This window comes from Cydia amplana, chromosome 15 (assembly GCF_948474715.1).
Source record: "Cydia amplana chromosome 15, ilCydAmpl1.1, whole genome shotgun sequence".
Taxonomy (NCBI): domain Eukaryota; kingdom Metazoa; phylum Arthropoda; class Insecta; order Lepidoptera; family Tortricidae; genus Cydia; species Cydia amplana.
Window position 1 is genome coordinate 11,279,087 of NC_086083.1, and position 19,615 is coordinate 11,298,701.

The 19,615-nt window shown below is 40.1% G+C and overlaps 1 protein-coding gene across 1 annotated transcript; it reads right to left on the reverse strand.

Annotated features, from left to right (window-relative positions):
* Nucleotides 1-669: 669 nt before the first annotated feature.
* On the reverse strand, nt 670-16,866 carry LOC134654572 (tryptophan 2,3-dioxygenase). The gene is made up of 10 exons (XM_063510037.1): nt 16,760-16,866; nt 13,747-13,919; nt 12,958-13,091; nt 10,354-10,476; nt 8,840-8,931; nt 7,828-7,972; nt 7,138-7,259; nt 4,355-4,482; nt 1,817-1,910; nt 670-875 (listed from the first exon to the last, which is right to left on the reverse strand). Exons 1-10 carry the CDS (start codon nt 16,774-16,776, stop codon nt 698-700), a joined length of 1,206 nt encoding a protein of 401 aa, XP_063366107.1. The 5' UTR covers nt 16,777-16,866; the 3' UTR covers nt 670-697.
* Between the last annotated feature and the right edge of the window lie 2,749 nt (nt 16,867-19,615).

Below are 19,615 nucleotides of genomic sequence, written 5' to 3' on the forward strand. Positions count from 1 at the left end.
GAGCTTTTAGGGTTTTTGCCGAGCGAAGTTTTTATTAATCCATTTCCTATTATTTGTGAATCTTTGTAACCATATGAATTAATCTAACTAAAAACGTATCCTGCTCAACTAGGATAAGTTGAATATATCCAGGAACACTTGGTTACCACACTGTACACCCAACATTGTTGGTGGACGGGCGACATAATTATTTATAGACCCAAAGTATGGTCAAGGCTTTTTAACCGACTTCCAAATCTCAAAAGGTTATCTAGAAAAAATTACTTACCCTATTAAACTCCGAGTCGTAATTAGATTCCAAAAAAGTAAGAGAATGTTGCCACTGCAATAATTTGATTGTAAAATAGTAAATTCCTTTTTATAAATAAACACGCTAAGATAATTTATTTATTGGCAATTTTACTCCTACGATTTAAAAAAGTACTTTTATTTACTTATTTTTACATAAATACAAGACGCGCTAGTAAAAAGTGGCAACATTGTCTTACTTTTTTTGAAATCTAATTACGACTCGGAGTTTAGGCTCACGCAAAATAGGCACAATGGTTGTCGATTTGCGGAAAATGCCCAGTACAACTAACTAGGTAACCCTATTAGGCGAACTAAGATGTTCCTTCAGGCCATGTATCTGGCTTCCTACGTTCCTAGTAGCCTTATCAAGTCTCTAAAAACTTAACCTACTTAACTAGGGCTACCCCTATAAACACTTAAAGGATTCCTCGAGCCCGTTTTGGTCGTCGTTTCCATTCCCATTAGCCTGTCCCCAAGCCAGGTTGAGGCTACGCTTCATACCGTCGTCCAGGGGCGGAATGAGAGAGCGAGGCAGTAAGAATGTGGACAGGTTAAAAAGGTCCAGGAACACTTTGTAGCGGTCGCTGTTGAAAAATGAACAGGTGTGGTTTAAAAACCGGCCAAGTGCGAGTCGGACTCGCGCACGGAGGGTTCCGCACCATCAACAAAAAATAGAGCAAAACAAGCAAAAAAACGGTCACCCATCCAAGTACTGACCCCGCCCGACGTTGCTTAACTTCGGTCAAAAATCACGTTTGTATGGGAGCCCCACTTAAATCTTTATTTTATTCTGTTTTTAGTGTTTGTTGTTATAGCGGCAACAGAAATACATCATCTGTGAAAATTTCAACTGTCTAGCTATCACGGTTCGTGAGATACAGCCTGGTGACAGACGGACGGATGGACGGACGGACGGACAGACAGCGGAGTCTTAGTAATAGGGTCCCGTTTTTACCCTTTGGGTACGGAACCCTAAAAATTTAATAATTTGAGCTCATGACTGGGATCAAACGAAATAAGCCTCATACGTCACGATCTCTCAAGTCATTTGGGTTTCAAATCCTGCCAAAGAAAGTAACATGGAATTTTCCTTCCGCTTCAATCATCAGAAACGGGTGTTATTAAGGGGTTAATATGACTTTTGAGTTATAAGCGACCTATGCTTGGACGATGCCTGATACAAAAAGATGTCGTCGGAAAATAATGATAAGAATACCTATCAATATTATTTTCGAGCAATTAGTTAATCAGAACTTGAGCCCTTTTCTGACCAGGGGGCCTAGCCAAGACGACAATCGTTGATAGAAAACGCCGACCGAAATTTAAATAATGTATTGATATAGTCTCGTGACTTTTTCTTGCATTTGTGATCCAGATACATTTTTACTTTTCGATCAGCGTTTGTTGTACACAAAATACCATAATCATTAAGGTATCTAAGGGCCGGTTTACAAATTGATTAGTGTTAAGTCAACCAATGTAAAAACAGGCCGTAAGAGTACCTAGGTGACCTAGGCAAACTTACCTAAGCGTGGAGCGAAGGTACTGGTAGCCTGAAGAACCGCCCGTGCCAAGCTGTTGCGACCCTATCATACGCTGTACCATTATCACGTGGTTGTCTGTGATAAAAGAAAACAGTTTTTATGGAAAACAACGTAAATAATAGATCACAGACAAAGGAAGACTGGTAAAGACAACCATTAAAGTCCGTCTAGGTAACTTTGCACCGACTTGGACACAACATAATCTTTAATAGAAAAAAACCGACTTCTCTAACTACTAGCCTAACCCACTTAACGGTGCTTATACTTTATTTGGTAATATGTATACATTTTATGGTAATCATAGTGGTTGATTTAGTTTAGGTATCATAGTGGTTTTCCGGGTCAAGGTCCGGGTCTGGGTCCGAGTCCGGGCCCGAGTCCGGAGTCCGGGGCCCAATCCAAGTCAAAATCGAAATTGAAAATCACAAAACGTGTACTATGCGTCGTTGAGGAGTTCTGTTTTGATCATCATCAGCAGTTCCACTTCATCAAATGCCACAGTTTTTAATGTAAATGCTTGATTTTCTGATGAAAATATATAAAATTCTATACGGATGCCTTTAAGATTTGAGAAGTTCCCTCGATTCCTCATGGATACCATGTTCAGGACTTGAGATTGACATAAATGTGCCTAAAACCTAACTTGCTTAACAAACATAACGAAAAGTACAAATCGCCAAATGCGAGCTATGCGTCGTTGAAGAGTTCCGTTATGATCATCATCAGCAGTTCCACTTCATCAAATGCGACAGTTTTTAATGAAAATGCTCGATTTTCTGATGAAAATACAAAAATCTCTATACGCATGCCTTTAAGATTGGAGGAGTTCCCTCGATTCCTCGTGGATCCCATCATCAGAACTCGAGCTTGACAAAATTGTGGCTTAAAAACTTAACTTGCTTAACAAACATAACGAAGAGGACAAATCGCCAAACGTGAACTATGCGTCGTTGAAGAGTTCTGTTCTGATCATCATCAGCAGTTCCACTTCATCAAATGTCACTTTTTTTTATGTATATGCTTGATTTGTTGATGAAAATACAAAAATCTCTATACGCATGCCTTTAAGATTTGAGGAGTTCCCTCGATTCCTCATGGATCCCATCATCAGCACTCGAGCTTGACAAAAATGTAGCTTAAAAACTTAACTTGCTTAACAAACATAACGAAGAGGACAAATCGTCAGACGTGTGCTATGCATCGTTGAAGAGTTCCGTTCTGATCATCATCAGCAGTTCCACTTCATCAAATGTCACTTTTTTGAATGTATATGCTTGATTTGTTGATAAAAATACAAAAATCACTATATGTGTGCCTTTAAGATTTGAGGAGTTCCCTCGATTCCTCATGGATCCCATCATCAGAACTGGGTTTTGACAAAAACGGGACCAATCTGTATGCATATACATACAATCAAAAAAATAATTTTCAAAATCGGTCCAGTAATGACGGAGATATGGAGTAACAAACATAAAAAAAATAAAAAAAAAAAATAAAAAAAAAACATACAACCGAATTGATAACCTCCTCCTTTTAGATTTGGAAGTCGGTTAAAAATATGGGGTTGTCATTAATAGGAATGATGACACATGTTGAATTTTATAACAAAATCTAGTAAAATAGCTAGCAAACGAGCAATTTATCACAATAATGTGAATATTAAAATAAAATATTTAAATACAGGACCTGAAAGTTTCAAAATTTAAGTTTTTTTTTTAATTTCCAAAAACGATAAAAGTAAGGGTACCATTCGATTCCTTTTACATTTCATCCAAAAAAATATTGTATAGGTAGCACTATATACATAAACGCAATATTTCACCGACAAAAACCCAATTTTCTTGTTTTGTCCATACTACAAGATGGGTTCCCAGAGACCTTGACGTCACATTCCCTTGCCGTTTTGTTTAGGGCGTTTCGCGAGTGAAGTGCGACTGTCGGCCTTTGACTACAATTTCTGACTTTTGTGTTACTTTAATGCAATGGGTCCCATATAGACATTTGATCCTAAAAACAAACCCGATCGATTGATACCATAAATGAAAATTAGTCATGTAGCCTATACTCATAATAAACGTCTCATTATCATAGAAATTTGACATTCATGATGACATGACCACACTTTGTCATTGCAAATGCCATGCTGAGTTAGCTTGATTGATCCGACTTTAATGCAATGTCTGTGATGTCATTTATTTCATCTATGTCTATGTCTAAAATCCGTTATATTCATGGGGAGAAACAGGGTCAGCTTTTTTAAGGGAAGTTAATTAATTTTTTAGCTTGTAGTGCTCGTATTGCCTTGAGGGAAATCCGGATGTACAGTGGGCCAAGAAAGTGGTCTACCATCCTACGGTTGAGGTTCGTTTGAACGTCATGAGACAACAAGGTCGATTTACTTTAAACTCCGTTAGAAAAGTCAACCTTCGCGATCGTTAGATCTCGCAGAAACTTTTGTCAAAACTGGTAGACCACTTTCTTGGCCCACTGTACCAAATGGTAGTTCTCAGAACACTTACATCGCCACTTGGTGATAAGACTGTCCATGTCCATCAGCAGTGTCAGCAGCTGGTGCGGCTGCGAGAAGCGAGGCTCGTCGCGGTAGAACGTGATCATGATGGCGCCTTGTAGCGCTTTGTGGGACAGTCTGAAATAAAGATTGTAGTGTTAAAAATAGGAAGTATTCGTCTCTTGTGAACCTAGGTCATCATCAGCTTCCTATCCTAGTCCCAGCTTTATGCAACAGCTCTCACGGACTTTAGGTTTACTTTAATTGAAGGTAAAGACTAATGGCGTTATTCATAAACGGCTGCTAACTTAATCAGTTGATGATCGTCGTTTGTCCCTATCTGTCGTTATGCCATAGAGGGAGAAACGATGATCATCAGCTGATTAACTTAGCAGACGTTTATGAATAGCGCCGTAAAGATTCTAATAGATAATTTTGTGTCCTAAAGACAACGCTAGTCTGGATTGCCACAAACTGCGGTCCTGTGCCGACCCTATTCATCCCAGCTACCTTTATGAGGTTCTATGTTCAGCTGGAACTACTCGAGGTAGGAGTAGGAGGAAGATCCTAACTGCTCCTAAGAGGACGGCAATCACTAATCAGTAAGCAGTAATCGTTTATTGCGAACTATATGGTACATAGTTGTTACAATAAAATCATAGAATCACATTGGGACCCTATAAAGTAAGCAAGCAAGTATTCTTATATCTAGCTTTGTGTCCATGTCCAGTATCCAATGTTGTGCCACTTGGACAGGAGAGTGTATTCGGGTATTTCCGAATGAACGAAAGTGGCGGATAATTCCGAAAGCTGACTCTTACTACAACGGAATATGAGTGATTTTATAATGATTTCCGGGATTACCCGATTTCCGGAATTACCCGAATAAGCCTTAACTGATGAAGTAAGGATTTTACTGACCGTCTCTCCCCCCGAGATCGAAGAGCGTCGTGTACAGAGGGATCGAAGATGGAGCGGTAGATCTCGCGACGGTTCTCTGCATCCTACAGGCGCTGATGAAGTAAGGATTGTACTGACCGTCTCTCGCCCCGAGATCGTAGAGCGTCGTGTACAGAGGGATCGAAGATGGAGCGGTAGATCTCGCGACGGTTCTCTGCATCCTACAGGCGCTGATGAAGTAAGGATTGTACTGACCGTCTCTCGCCCCGAGATCGTAGAGCGTCGTGTACAGAGGGATCGAAGATGGAGCGGTAGATCTCGCGACGGTTCTCTGCATCCTACAGGCGCTGATGAAGTAAGGATTGTACTGACCGTCTCTCGCCCCGAGATCGTAGAGCGTCGTGTACAGAGGGATCGAAGATGGAGCGGTAGATCTCGCGACGGTTCTCTGCATCCTACAGGCGCTGATGAAGTAAGGATTGTACTGACCGTCTCTCGCCCCGAGATCGTAGAGCGTCGTGTACAGAGGGATCGAAGATGGAGCGGTAGATCTCGCGACGGTTCTCTGCATCCTACAGGCGCTGATGAAGTAAGGATTGTACTGACCGTCTCTCGCCCCGAGATCGTAGAGCGCCGTGTACAGAGGGATCGAAGATGGAGCGGTAGATCTCGCGACGGTTCTCTGCATCCTACAGGCGCTGATGAAGTAAGGATTGTACTGACCGTCTCTCGCCCCGAGATCGTAGAGCGTCGTGTACAGAGGGATCGAAGATGGAGCGGTAGATCTCGCGACGGTTCTCTGCATCCTACAGGCGCTGATGAAGTAAGGATTGTACTGACCGTCTCTCGCCCCGAGATCGTAGAGCGTCGTGTACAGAGGGATCGAAGATGGAGCGGTAGATCTCGCGACGGTTCTCTGCATCCTACAGGCGCTGATGAAGTAAGGACTGTACTGACCGTCTCTCGCCCCGAGATCGTAGAGCGTCGTGTACAGAGGGATCGAAGATGGAGCGGTAGATCTCGCGACGGTTCTCTGCATCCTACAGGCGCTGATGAAGTAAGGATTGTACTGACCGTCTCTCGCCCCGAGATCGTAGAGCGTCGTGTACAGAGGGATCGAAGATGGAGCGGTAGATCTCGCGACGGTTCTCTGCATCCTACAGGCGCTGATGAAGTAAGGATTGTACTGACCGTCTCTCGCCCCGAGATCGTAGAGCGTCGTGTACAGAGGGATCGAAGATGGAGCGGTAGATCTCGCGACGGTTCTCTGCATCCTACAGGCGCTGATGAAGTAAGGATTGTACTGACCGTCTCTCGCCCCGAGATCGTAGAGCGTCGTGTACAGAGGGATCGAAGATGGAGCGGTAGATCTCGCGACGGTTCTCTGCATCCTACAGGCGCTGATGAAGTAAGGATTGTACTGACCGTCTCTCGCCCCGAGATCGTAGAGCGTCGTGTACAGAGGGATCGAAGATGGAGCGGTAGATCTCGCGACGGTTCTCTGCATCCTACAGGCGCTGATGAAGTAAGGACTGTACTGACCGTCTCTCGCCCCGAGATCGTAGAGCGTCGTGTACAGAGGGATCGAAGATGGAGCGGTAGATCTCGCGACGGTTCTCTGCATCCTACAGGCGCTGATGAAGTAAGGATTGTACTGACCGTCTCTCGCCCCGAGATCGTAGAGCGTCGTGTACAGAGGGATCGAAGATGGAGCGGTAGATCTCGCGACGGTTCTCTGCATCCTACAGGCGCTGATGAAGTAAGGATTGTACTGACCGTCTCTCGCCCCGAGATCGTAGAGCGTCGTGTACAGAGGGATCGAAGATGGAGCGGTAGATCTCGCGACGGTTCTCTGCATCCTACAGGCGCTGATGAAGTAAGGACTGTACTGACCGTCTCTCCCCCCGAGATCGTAGAGCGTCGTGTACAGAGGGATCGAAGATGGAGCGGTAGATCTCGCGACGGTTCTCTGCATCCTGCAAGCGGTGACGACGTATCACCTCGTTAGGTTCTTCCTGAAAATAAGTTAGGATTTCATACATCACCAGTGGCTTGAAAACGAGAAGTGAATTATTTTTGTCATATTCTTCGACGTTCATCCTCTCCGACCCGAATCTTACGATATTACAGTTATAGTTGGTCAAACCAATTTGTCATTTGTCAGTCAGGAACAACCAGGAAAATTATACTCATCTTTTTCTTTTTCTTTCTTTTCTTTTTCTACAGTGGGCCAAGAAAGTGGTCTACCAGTTTTGACAAAAGTTTTTGCGAGATCTAACGGTCGCTAAGGTTGACAATGACATACAGTTGACGTACGTGTGTCGACCTTGTTGTTTCATGACGTTCAAACGAACCTCAACCGTAGGGTGGTAGACCACTTTCTTGGCCCTCTGTACTAATGTAAGACAAAGATAGATATATAGATACATAGAATACTCTTTATTGGCACGCCTCAGTAAAAAGACACAAAAGAAAAAAACAATTGATTAAAGTAGAGGCAGACAACAGGCTGTCTTAGATAGTATGATTCTCTCTGTCTATGTTTGAAATGAGACAGTCCTTTGACAAACTATAGTCACTCACCATAGCAGCAGCGATATCCTCCTTAATCATATTGTCCACTGTGGCTTGAAACTTGCCCCAGAAGTTGAACCCGTAGGCGTCGAGGCCGGGGGTGCGCTCCAGCCAGCGCTCGATCAGCGCTAGCAGTGCTGGCTCTTCCTCAGACCTGATGAAATGTCCAAGGAAATATTTTACTAAACGAAACGGCTAAACGAAATATATAGAATATATATAGAATAGAATAGAATAGAATAGTTTTTTATTCGTAGGTAAACATACAGACAATACACAAAAAGAACATAGTGAAAATAAAGTGTCACGAAATGGGCATCTCAGCATGTTGCTGGCGACTTCCAGCGCTAATCTACCGATGAGACCATCAAGTGAGAAATAATCACGGAAGTTAACAGACAAAAAAAAAGAAACATAAAACACAGTTTACATGAACGGATGTAAAAAAAAAATAGAGATACTATACATGATATGACTTTCTGATTGAGAAAACGGGTGGCAGAAGGGCACACTCCCACATTCGCGTCAATTAAGAAGCAATACTGATTTGGCACCACAGACAATCCAACCTCTAGACATAGCATAGTCGCGCTACCCCCTCTGCCACACATACGGTAGCGTTACTCCATCTTCGAGTCAATCCTGTGCCGTGATTGGTCATTCGTGGATTTTCGGATTCGGTGGATTCGCTCACCTCGTCCCCCCGCACCCCCGTATTTTTGGCAGCATCGGTTTCATGAAAGAATTGGCCTAAGCTCAGTCTAGAGGTTGGATTGTCAGTGTTTGGCACTAACTCCTAACTGCTAAGTCAGAAACGGACATTAGGCAATAGTGTAAGTATGCTTATATCTCAACATTTTCTAAACTAAGGATAGGCAGGCACTCATACTTTGCATCGGACCTTTAGGCCTGCTGCCACATTGAGCGTATTAAATGTATCGCAGATTAGCTATAGTAAGACAATTATAGCCAGTCAAAAGGAAACAAGTGGTCAAAATTTAATAATATAGTATTGGTTTACTTGTGTAGTTGTTCCATAGCTTCAGGGTTGTCTCCGAAGACAGACTGATAGTTCTGGTTGTACTTCACGCGTAGCGCTTGCTTCAGGCCAAGCTGGAATCAAAGAAATATACCTAAATATATATCCGTTGGCCAACCAACTCCTTGGTAACAACAGAATAACTTATCTTGGCAAGTAAACTTGCAACGGAATATCTGCTGAAGCCATATATAAACATTCGTATCTTCATCCACAGATATATGTAAATGAATAACAACATTATCATAATTCATACGTCATGTGTCAGTACGAGTAAAACGTATTTTATTATCTTTTATTTTTATAGATAAATTGCGATGTTATGCAAGTATACTGGTGTATTTAGGTGACTGATCTCAATCACATGAACTCACGATTTGGCCATGATCGCCGGGTAGTTTGAGGGTGTCCTAATCACTACATAGTATAAAACAAAGTCGCTTCCCGCTGTCTGTCTGTCTGTATGTACCCCCATGTGCGAAGTCGGGGCGGGTCGCTAGTTCATATATAATTTAGATATTTTTGCTAACAATAAATCAGTTAATTATACCTAATCCTGAATCCCATGAGGCGTAGCAAAAAGCCGAGACAACGCGAAGAAAATTATCCCTTAGGTCGCATGGTCCGATTGACTAGTCCGATCAATCGGAATACGAATATTTTTTTTTCCTGTTGGCTCGATTGATCGGACTATAAGAACTTCTCAAATCCTGTCAGTCCTACTATCGGAGTAATGGGATTTTAAAAGTTCGTCTAGTTCGATCGATCCCACCGCACTACATGCGTTTCTTTTCCAAAACATTTCCTTCACGACTTAAATAGACGGAGCCCCGCAAGCGGGGCTCCTATTTCTGGGCGGTTTACCCTTCGGACATCTGAAGCTACCTAACGAACCTAACCTACTTACCTACCTACGATTTTTTCCCCAAAGTGTAATGTTTTCACGGACGTCTCACTAAATCAATAGGTAGGTAGGTTAGGTTCGTTAGGTAGCTTCAGATGCCCGAAGGGCAAATCGCTCAGAAATAGGAGCCCCGCGAAGCGGTGCTCCGTCTCGTTAAGTTGCGAAGGAAATGTTTTTTGAAAAGAAGCAGTCCGACGAACTCCAGATTTGATGGACACCCCAGCGTTTTTCATAGTTTGTTGTTGTTATGTCGGCAGCGCCACGAGTGTTAAAAATGGGAACTAAAAACTGTCAAAGCGGCGGCTAATGACTCGCTGTATTACATTACGGCTAGCCGTGTTGAAGAACGTATGGCGCCGAATACATTCCGGCGGATTTTCATTCAGTCGCATTCAATCCGGCTAATCGTCGAACCGCCGCATTTCAAAACGCCCCTGTTTTGTAAAACGGCTAGCCGTAATGTAATACGGCGGATTTTACGATCCGACTGCGACATATGTCCCATAGTAGCAAAATTGTTTGGACAGTTCGAAAAAAGAAACTGATTTGACTAGTAGTCAAATATCCTATGGTGGCCGAGACAGTTAGGTACCTTGTTCTCTAGTAGACGGAACTGCAGACTCTGGAAGCCTGAAGCTGGCCGCAGATAGTGCCTGAAGTCCATGAAGTCCAGCGGGGTCATCGTCTCCAGGATCATCACCTGGTCCACCAGGAGCTGGAAAACAGAAAATAGTTATTTGTACAACAAGAGATCAAAGTTTGATATTTCTTCGAGTGCTTATTTTGAGTCCCGTGCAAGCGAAAGATTCTATACTAGATTCACGAGCGTAGCGAGTGAATCTAATTTAGAATCTTGAGCGTAGTAAGGGACTCAAAAGCGCACGAGATGTAAATAACTTTGATCTCGTGTAGTTCACAAAACTTTTCACCTCAGCAGTGAGAACATATTAGAGAACCCGAAAAATGTATTCCTTCTTCATCACTTACCTCTATTCACTCATGTTTTCTTAAGATATATCAACGATTAAGTTTTCACCTCAGCAGCTCGAACAAGGGTACTTTGCTACTTAAAAACAGTGAGCAAAATCAAATTTTGCTCACTGAGTGAGCAAAATCGCATTTTGCTCATTTTGTCTCACTTAGTGAGCAAAAATCGATTTTGCTCACTGTTTTTAAGTAGCAAAGTACCCTTGTTCGAGCTGCTGAGGTGAAAAAGATATTTCATTATTCTAAACAAATTTTCAACAAGGCAATTTGCGAAAACTATTTTTGATAATTAAATCGAAGTACAAGTTTTTGCCAAGGAGAGAAATTACAAATCTAACATAATCATATTCTAATATACTTTACATATCTGATGACAGTAGGTCATTGAATATTAATAGTTCCAATAATAAATTTTGTCCTAATGCTTGCGAATTTAGGGTTGTAAACACATTACGTAGATAACTCGAGAACCGTTAGGTCTGACCCTTAGCTTTGGGGGCGATGAACGATATTAAGGATCGACTGGGCGATATATTTTCAGGATAGTGTCGGAATGTCAGAATTGTGTAAAAATATTTATATATAACAGTGTGCAAAATCGCATTTTGCTCACTAAGTGAGACAAAATGAGCAAAATGCGATTTTGCTCACTGTTTTTAAGTAGCAAAGTACCCTTGTTCGAGCTGCTGAGGTGAAAACTTAATTGTTGGTATATCTTAAGAAAACATGAGTGAATAGGTAGGTGATGAAGAAGGAATACATTTTTCGGGTTCTCTAATATGTTCTCACTGCTGAGGTGAAAAGTTTTGTGAACTACACGAGATCAAAGTTATTTACATCTCGTGCGCTTTTGAGTCCCTTACTAAGCTCAAGATTCTAAATTAGTAGTTAGTAAATTAATTATTAGTTCATATATTATAGCTACTGTACTACGATAATAACTAATTACATAAATCAAAACAAACTGGATCGCAATCTGGTACTAACCGGTTAAAATATGCATCAGTTAGTATTTGATTAGAAAGTATATCGCCGTATTATGATAATGTGTAACGTAGCGTACTATTGAATGGAATATTAGTTCATTATCATAAAATAGAACAACTGCTCTTTTATGCAATTTATATCCTTTTAACCTTTTGGACGCCAATGACCGATATATCCGCACCGTAGGTTCAACGCCAAAGACCGATTAATCGGTCACAGACCACAGAGCAATATCGACCTACGTGCATATACATAAAGTTCAACTTCAGTTTTGACACTTCAATGATGTGGCGTCTGAGTGACAGCTTTTGTGTAAGACACGGCGTGGAAAAGGAAGCAAGAGTCGTTTATTTCACTGGACCATAGAGATACCTAATCATACTGTATTTTTCTTACGCTAGAGTAACGTCATCACCCCAAAGTTTTTATCCTACTGCTACTGGTTTGTCAGCCTTAAAAAAAACTGACCGATAAAAAAAATGGAACGTGTCGGTGGTTGATAGTGATGTGACGTAGTACCGGATCGGGTGTCGAGGGGTCAGAACCCGTATCTTGAAAGCCGATATTGAGGTTTCAAATAAATTAATAAACATGGCACGATTTAACGGACAAGGTCGGTTATTGGATCGGTTTCCGGCGGATAATTTTATTATTAAGGGTACTTTAATATGACAACATCATTTGATAAACTATTTAATGATTCGCAGAGGTTAAACGTAAAATAGTAGGCAGGAATATATGCCTCTTAATTGTGGTACGCATCTAACGAATAAATTATTATCTGAGGCGTTATGAAATGCAAGTCATTGTGATAACGACCAAAAATGCGTCTTAAATTTACTGATATTAACAAACGCATTGGAGTCAGTGTGAAGGACAATAAGAAGTATAGTAATTCAAATGAAATCTAAGCCGGCAATTTAGCAATTATTCAAATAATCGTGCTAAAATTCATAGACAAAAATACCCAAAAAAAAATCCAACAGATTCCAAAATAAACTTCCAAAAAAGACTCGCACTTGGCCGGTTTCTTAAACATATTTAATTAATAGAGTCACCAAGACAAATCTGCCACGCAGTGCGAGTGTTATTTTAAACGTCACACTTCTATGAAATTATGACGTATAAATAACACTTGCACTGCGTGTGCTATCAAAGTCGTTGCAGACTTATCTTGGTAACTCATCTCTATTCTCTGTCATTGCATTGTAAAGTGTGTTACCTTAAGAATGAGAACGACTCTGTTGAGCCGCTTCAGTATCTCCATGGTGTGCCCCTCATCCAGACCTTCCACGTCCAGCAGTGCTCGCACCGAGTCCACCTCGAAGATGATCTGCTTGAACCAGAGCTCGTATGCTAGAATGAAAAGATTGGTTGCTAAAGCTAATGTTTATCACGTCTTAGCAAGTAACAACCAGTCTGCTCGTTCTTAACCCTTAGAATACCACGCCTATGGTGCCCGGCACGTCATTAATGAACCTTATCGGGATGTACGAAGGTTGATATTGGACTGAAACCGCGTCAGTCGACGTCTTTGGCTGTCAGAGGGTTAATATCCCTTGTTCCACACGCCCGTCTCAGAGTTTGTTAAATCAACACCCAAGAATGGTGCAGCAATGCTAGATTTTGTGCCAAACTGCGAGCAACATTTTCTTGTACAGATCATTCGCGAAAACCCTTGAAACATGATTACTTACTTCTTGAAGCAATCTAATACAGAGTGTTTTTCTATCCTTCGCCATATTCAACAAGGTTTGACAAGGTGTAGCACTGAACAACTCTGTACCAACCCCGAAATCGCATAAACAATTTCGTTCGTCCAATAGAAGACATCAACATCCGATCAGCAAAAAACAGTCAATTTTTATCCTCTTTTCGCAGTTTGTCCCATAGTAAAAGTTGCTCAGCAACATTTAAGTACCACACCGTACAGTAGGTATGGCAGAATTTAAAAGTATCCAGTATGATGTCATACAGGACATCCAGGAAACACAAATATCTGAAGATCTACCTTGATGGGTAACGATGAACAAGTGCTCATCGTGGACCGTCTTCGAGCCCTCAGCGCTGAGCATCCTCTGGGCTGTTAGCAGCTGGTCCAGCATGAGATATTCGCCGTACAGCATACCGGCTTCGTTGCCGAGGCACGCGCCATCTTGCCCAGCCGATTCGTCGATCACAGATCTATGAAACAACAGTATTTAATGTACTTTTTATACTAGAACTGACTGAAATAGCATGACACGTTCGTTCGTACGTTTCCGTGAAAATACGATGGTAAAGGATTAATGAAATTGATGGCTTTTACGCCGTAATCAGGAAACGGGCCGCCTCGATGATGAGACGTGTGCGCGGCTCCACGAACACCATCCTACATACACTGGCTGAGAGGTGGGACTCCCCGATACTGCGGCGATGGATTCAACTCCATACTTAAGTTACAGTGGGGAAATAAAATTTTAAATAGTGTAAGTAGCTTGTTTCTTGTATACTAACATAGTTTTTAAGTATTACCAAAATAGTTTTAAGTATTTTTAATGTTACTAACTTATTAAATTATACTTTAGTTAATTTTAATTTTGTTGTGTATGTTTTATGAAATTTTATTCTGAAATAAATTATTTGAATTGAATTGAATTAGGTATGTACTACGAGTAGGTACATTTGTAAGTACCTCGATCACCAAGTACGTCAAACCACGGGAAACGAAATATGAAGAAGTGACTCTGTCTTTCACCTCGATTGAAATTGATTTAATCGAGCGACAAGGGGCGCATGGACCATTTTCAAATGTTGATGTTTGCGGTAGTCACCTAAGGAAGATATAATTATTTAGTGTTATAGTTATAATTAGTGTTAGTTAGTAATAGTGTTACTACACTATTAACCACCCGCCCCGGCTTCGCACGAGTTAATAAATTATACATAAACCTTTCCTCCTGAATCACTCTTATCTATTAAAAAAACCGCATCAAAATCCGTTACGTAGTTTTAAAGATCTACGCATAGGTACATAGGGACAGACAAACGGCGGGATGCGACTTTGTTTTATACTATGTAGTGATTCCCGGTGATAATATCCTGTACTTGCTTAATTGCTAGTACTCTTGTACTAGATATAAAAAGGCCTATAAATTATTTTAGTGTTACTGTTTCATGCTTTAATTTCACGGTTAAAGTGTTTTCGTGTAAGAATTCTCGTAAAAATATTGTAAAATTGTAGTAATAAAGTGAAGTATATATACACATACAACATACTTACGAGATAACGAAAATGCTTTTAACACGCGAGTAGTCGTGGAACAAACCAATCATCGCAAAAGTGATAATTAATAGGAAGCCGTCTAAGAAATATCAGAGGGGCTACCGCGAAAACCGTTTTTCGCAAATTGCGGGGATCTTTCTCTTTTACTCCAATGAGGGCGTAATTAGAGTGACAGAGAAAAATGCCCGCAATTTGCGAACTTCGATTTTCGCGGTTATAGCCCAGTCCACTTATAACGGTTGAGTAAAAAGTTGAAGAACGACGGAACCGAACCGGTCAGTCAGCAAAAAATACGCTCGGCCATTGAAAATACTGCCTGATATTTCATCATGCAATTGCAATTCGGATGTCTCAAGAAAATATATGCCTAATTGATTATACCATTCTAGCACCGGTAGTTAATTGCGTATGCTTGACATAAACTTTCTAGGTATTTAGGTAAGAAAATATTTACCGTGATTTTATTTATGGAAATAAAAATTGGGTACATCGTCCCAGTATTGTATTTTTTTAGCTTGCCCACATCACTAGTTTTGAATCAGTTAAATTTAAAATTCGAACTTGATCGGTTCGACTTGTGAAACAAATGCCGGTTGCCGGTTGAGCCAAAAGTATTTTAGTCTGCTTTTAAAGATTGCTGGCACTAATTACAGTAATTAGATCGGCGCGTGGGGCTGGGTTATTATAGATGCATCCGATTTTATACAAATTACAGTTGAAGTAACCACTGTAACTAGTCTGGAATTAAAAAAGAGAGCATTTAAGTCACTCTTTTTTTTAGCCTTGGTGAGTATCACCGAAAAGAAATGGATCAGTTTAATTTAATTTTTTTTTAACTCTATTGTACGAGGGGTAGCTGATTCCACGATGTAAGAAAGGTAGACCACTCTGTACTCTGCTAATGCCATGCAGGCAATATTAAGAAACCAGGTTATTGTAATTTGTAAGACTTTTAGTAGGTGACGAGGATTAGCTTAGGAGAGGTGAATGGGCGCTTATATATATCATATCACCTAAGGAAATCAATGGTAAGTTAATGTATTTGTATTTTGTACTGAATGTCGGTGATTTTAAATGCTATATATCCAAAAAGAAAACAATGTATTAAACACGTAATTAGAATAAAATATGATTGACTTCGGATTGGATATTTCGTAGTAGTATTAGAACTCTGTCACCGTAAACAAATATTACATCATCTCGCGCTATTCAAATTGTATGGATAGATGTATGTATATGGAAACATTTGCATACATAAGCAATTAAAACATTGTAAACTAGGTACTTATAATTATAAATAAATAAATATTTATAGTGTATTTTTTAAACTCAGAATTTGAAAGAAATAATAGATAGGTAGACAGATATTTAGTGGCCCGGGGCGTCTGGCATTTGCAAAATTGTAGACTTGTGTAAGTACTACTACGTATTCCATAATTAAGACACATTTAGTTCAAAACAAGCTGCTATACAGGCTAGGTAAGAATAATTAAAACAGTTTCACATAATTTACTTGGAACGCTGTTATTTGAAACCGTTGAAAATTACCCACTTAACGTTTTTATGTCTTTGCAAACTAGGTAGGTATTTTACTTTCCTTTTTTTACTTTTAAAAATATGGATTTACAATGCAACACAAAATTATGGTAATTATTTACAATCAGTAGTTAAAATATATTGTTTAAAGTAGATAATTGTACTGAATGTTTTTTCACAGAAAAGAATACTACGTAAATGACCAAATTACAAATAAATTTACCTCATAGGGCACGCCATGTTTACAAACACAAACCACAGACAATTAAAACAAAAAAATGAAAGATTTTTTTTTCGTAAGTCCGGGCGCGTACTTTCGCGACGCGCGGTTACTTGATACTGAATGAATGGTTGAATGGCTAGACGGCGTAATATTCTCCTGCTCAGCTGAATAACAAGCTCAAATAAACCAATGTAACTATGACCCCGCGATTTATACTAAGAATGCATGTTTCAGAGAATGTATTTAAACTGGTTTGTCTGGACGTTAGACTTGGTAAGCGATTTTAATAAATGGACACCGCGGTATCAGTTACGGAACTTCCAGTGTAATTTAAAACTTCTATGGCTATTCATTAGAACAAATGCCCCTTTCTCAGGACGGAAAAGGTTAAAGTTGCGCATCCGATAAAAGTTTTTTGTAAATATATTCTATTTTAAAATAAACGTAACACCAAACCGCAATTTCATTACCGTTAAACCGGTACATAATTCCACCAATGATTATTTCACTGTGGAAATATCAATCCTGACTGTGATCGATCCTCATTTTAAAAATAATCGAAATTAAAAAAAGTCTAAGTAACTCTTATATTAGCAGTCTTAGCAAAGTTCGTATTAACACGTAGGTAGAGTTCAGCACATCGGCGCACGCATACGCTACGCACCGTAGCTACGCAAGCTACGCACCTAGCTATCCTAGTTGGGGGTCATCCATTAATTACGTCACACGTTTAGGGGGAGGGAGGGGGTCAAGAAAATGTGACATGTTGTGACATGGGGGAGGGGGGAGTCACAAACATTGTGATGTCACTTTAACTTCATCAGTAACCGATAATTAATTTATATTTTTTTATTCGCTGTACAGTTAAATAATGAGATTTTGGATGTAACTTTCGTTGTGTTATAAAATTACTAATATTTATATATCAAAAATATTTTTTTTATAAAATAAATAATGCCGAGTTAATATTGTCGGTTTCGTTGAAAACAAAATTGCCTAAAATGTGACGTCACACCAGGGGGGGAGGGGTTTGCAAAATGTGACCAAGTGTGACAAGGAGGGGGGGGAGGGGTAAAAAAACCTAGAAATTCGTGTGACGTAATTAATGGATGATCCCTTGTAGGTTGTAGGCGTTAAGCGTGCGTCACAGTGGCGTCGGTCACATTGCGTTGGCGTACCTATAAACTTCTCATTCCCACTGGCCGCCGTCGCAAAAGTGACAGAGATAGTCTATTTCAGCTTGGCTTTATAATAAAACCCACTCGTCTAGAAGAAAGTTGTAATGTATGGAGTCATATGCCAGCTGACACACCGCTTACTGAGCACGCAACGCTTCAGCCTTACCTTTTTTCTAGTACCTTTTTTCGGCTTTGGCTCTAGTTTCGGCCGAAACCGAAACTTTTGTAGACTTGTTAAAATCGTTGAAAAAAAGTTTTTTCCCAAGCCGTGTAACAAACGCTACAGCGAATCTGATGTCACATTTCGTACACTACCCGTCATATTGCTACATGCTACATCGCGGTGTTTTGTTTCTATTAATTCGACCTTGGTATGAATGATATTATATCATATATGCCAATCGAGCAATAAATATGTTTGCGTATCGTTTATCAATTGGTATTGGCATATTTTAATGAAAATATCTTGAACCAATTACTTTAAGTTTCCTCGTGTTTTTAGGGTTCCGTAGTCAACTTTATTGCGATTAGGTACATTATATGGAATATGCATCTGTTCCATTCTGTTAGTATTCATACTTAGATCAATCAATCAATCACCACTTCCGGCAGAAACATGACAAAAAGCTCAGACTTGAGACCTTTTAGAACAAAAGCTCGATCGCTCTGTCTTCCCGGAAGCGGCAATTCTTTTAATTTTTTACTTAAAATAAAAATTACACAGCTAGGCTTTTAGTCAGTATTTGTGGATAAAACGTTTACAAGGCTTCGTCTTCGATTTAATAAAAATAAAATATACTTGGTCAACCAGATCTTGACAGTAGAAAAAGGCGGCAAATTTGAAAAATGAAGGCGCGAAGGGATATCGTCCCATAGAAAATTTGAATTTCGCGCCTTTTTTTACTGACAAGATTTGGTTGACCAGCTATAGTTTTCAGAGGGCTGGTGATGAGAGTGATGAAAGGTGGCGGTAAGTTTTCCTAGGTTCACCAATGACACATGTCAATAAATCCCTAAAATGGCGTGCCAAATGGAGGTAGGGTAGGTAGTACACATTTAATAAAGGCGAGGCGGCTTATACGAGGTACCGTCGATGATATATTCAACCCTGATCGATCACAGTAAATAATTAATGTAAGTACAACATAATCATATCATAATTAATTACGGAAATTACGAAGGAATAAATCGGTGACTGGTGTTGTATCAGGTAATGGTCGGGTTCTTATCTAGACGTACGTACCTATAGCTGGTCAACCAAATCTTGTCAGTAAAAAAAGGCGCGAAATTCAAATTTTCTATGGGAAGATATCCCTTCGCGCCTACATTTTTCAAATTTGCCGCCTTTTTCTACTGTCAAGATCTGGTTGACCAAGTATACCTATTGGATTGGGGTATCAGTAATATCGTCATGCGTCAAGGTTAAAATAACGGTCTACACAATTTGAAAACCCGTTTTAGACCTTTTTAGATCATAATACGGTTATTAAAAAATATTAATAGCAATCTTGAGGCCTTTCTTTAGTAACTTCATCGATTCGAAACCTATTAAAACAACTTTCACAACGTCGAACTTATTAGGTCTGAAACGCACCATTAAAATTTTGTAACTATTTTTGCACGAAACCTATTAAAATGAAAATTGCTTCTTAAATTCGTACCTAATGTTATTGATCGA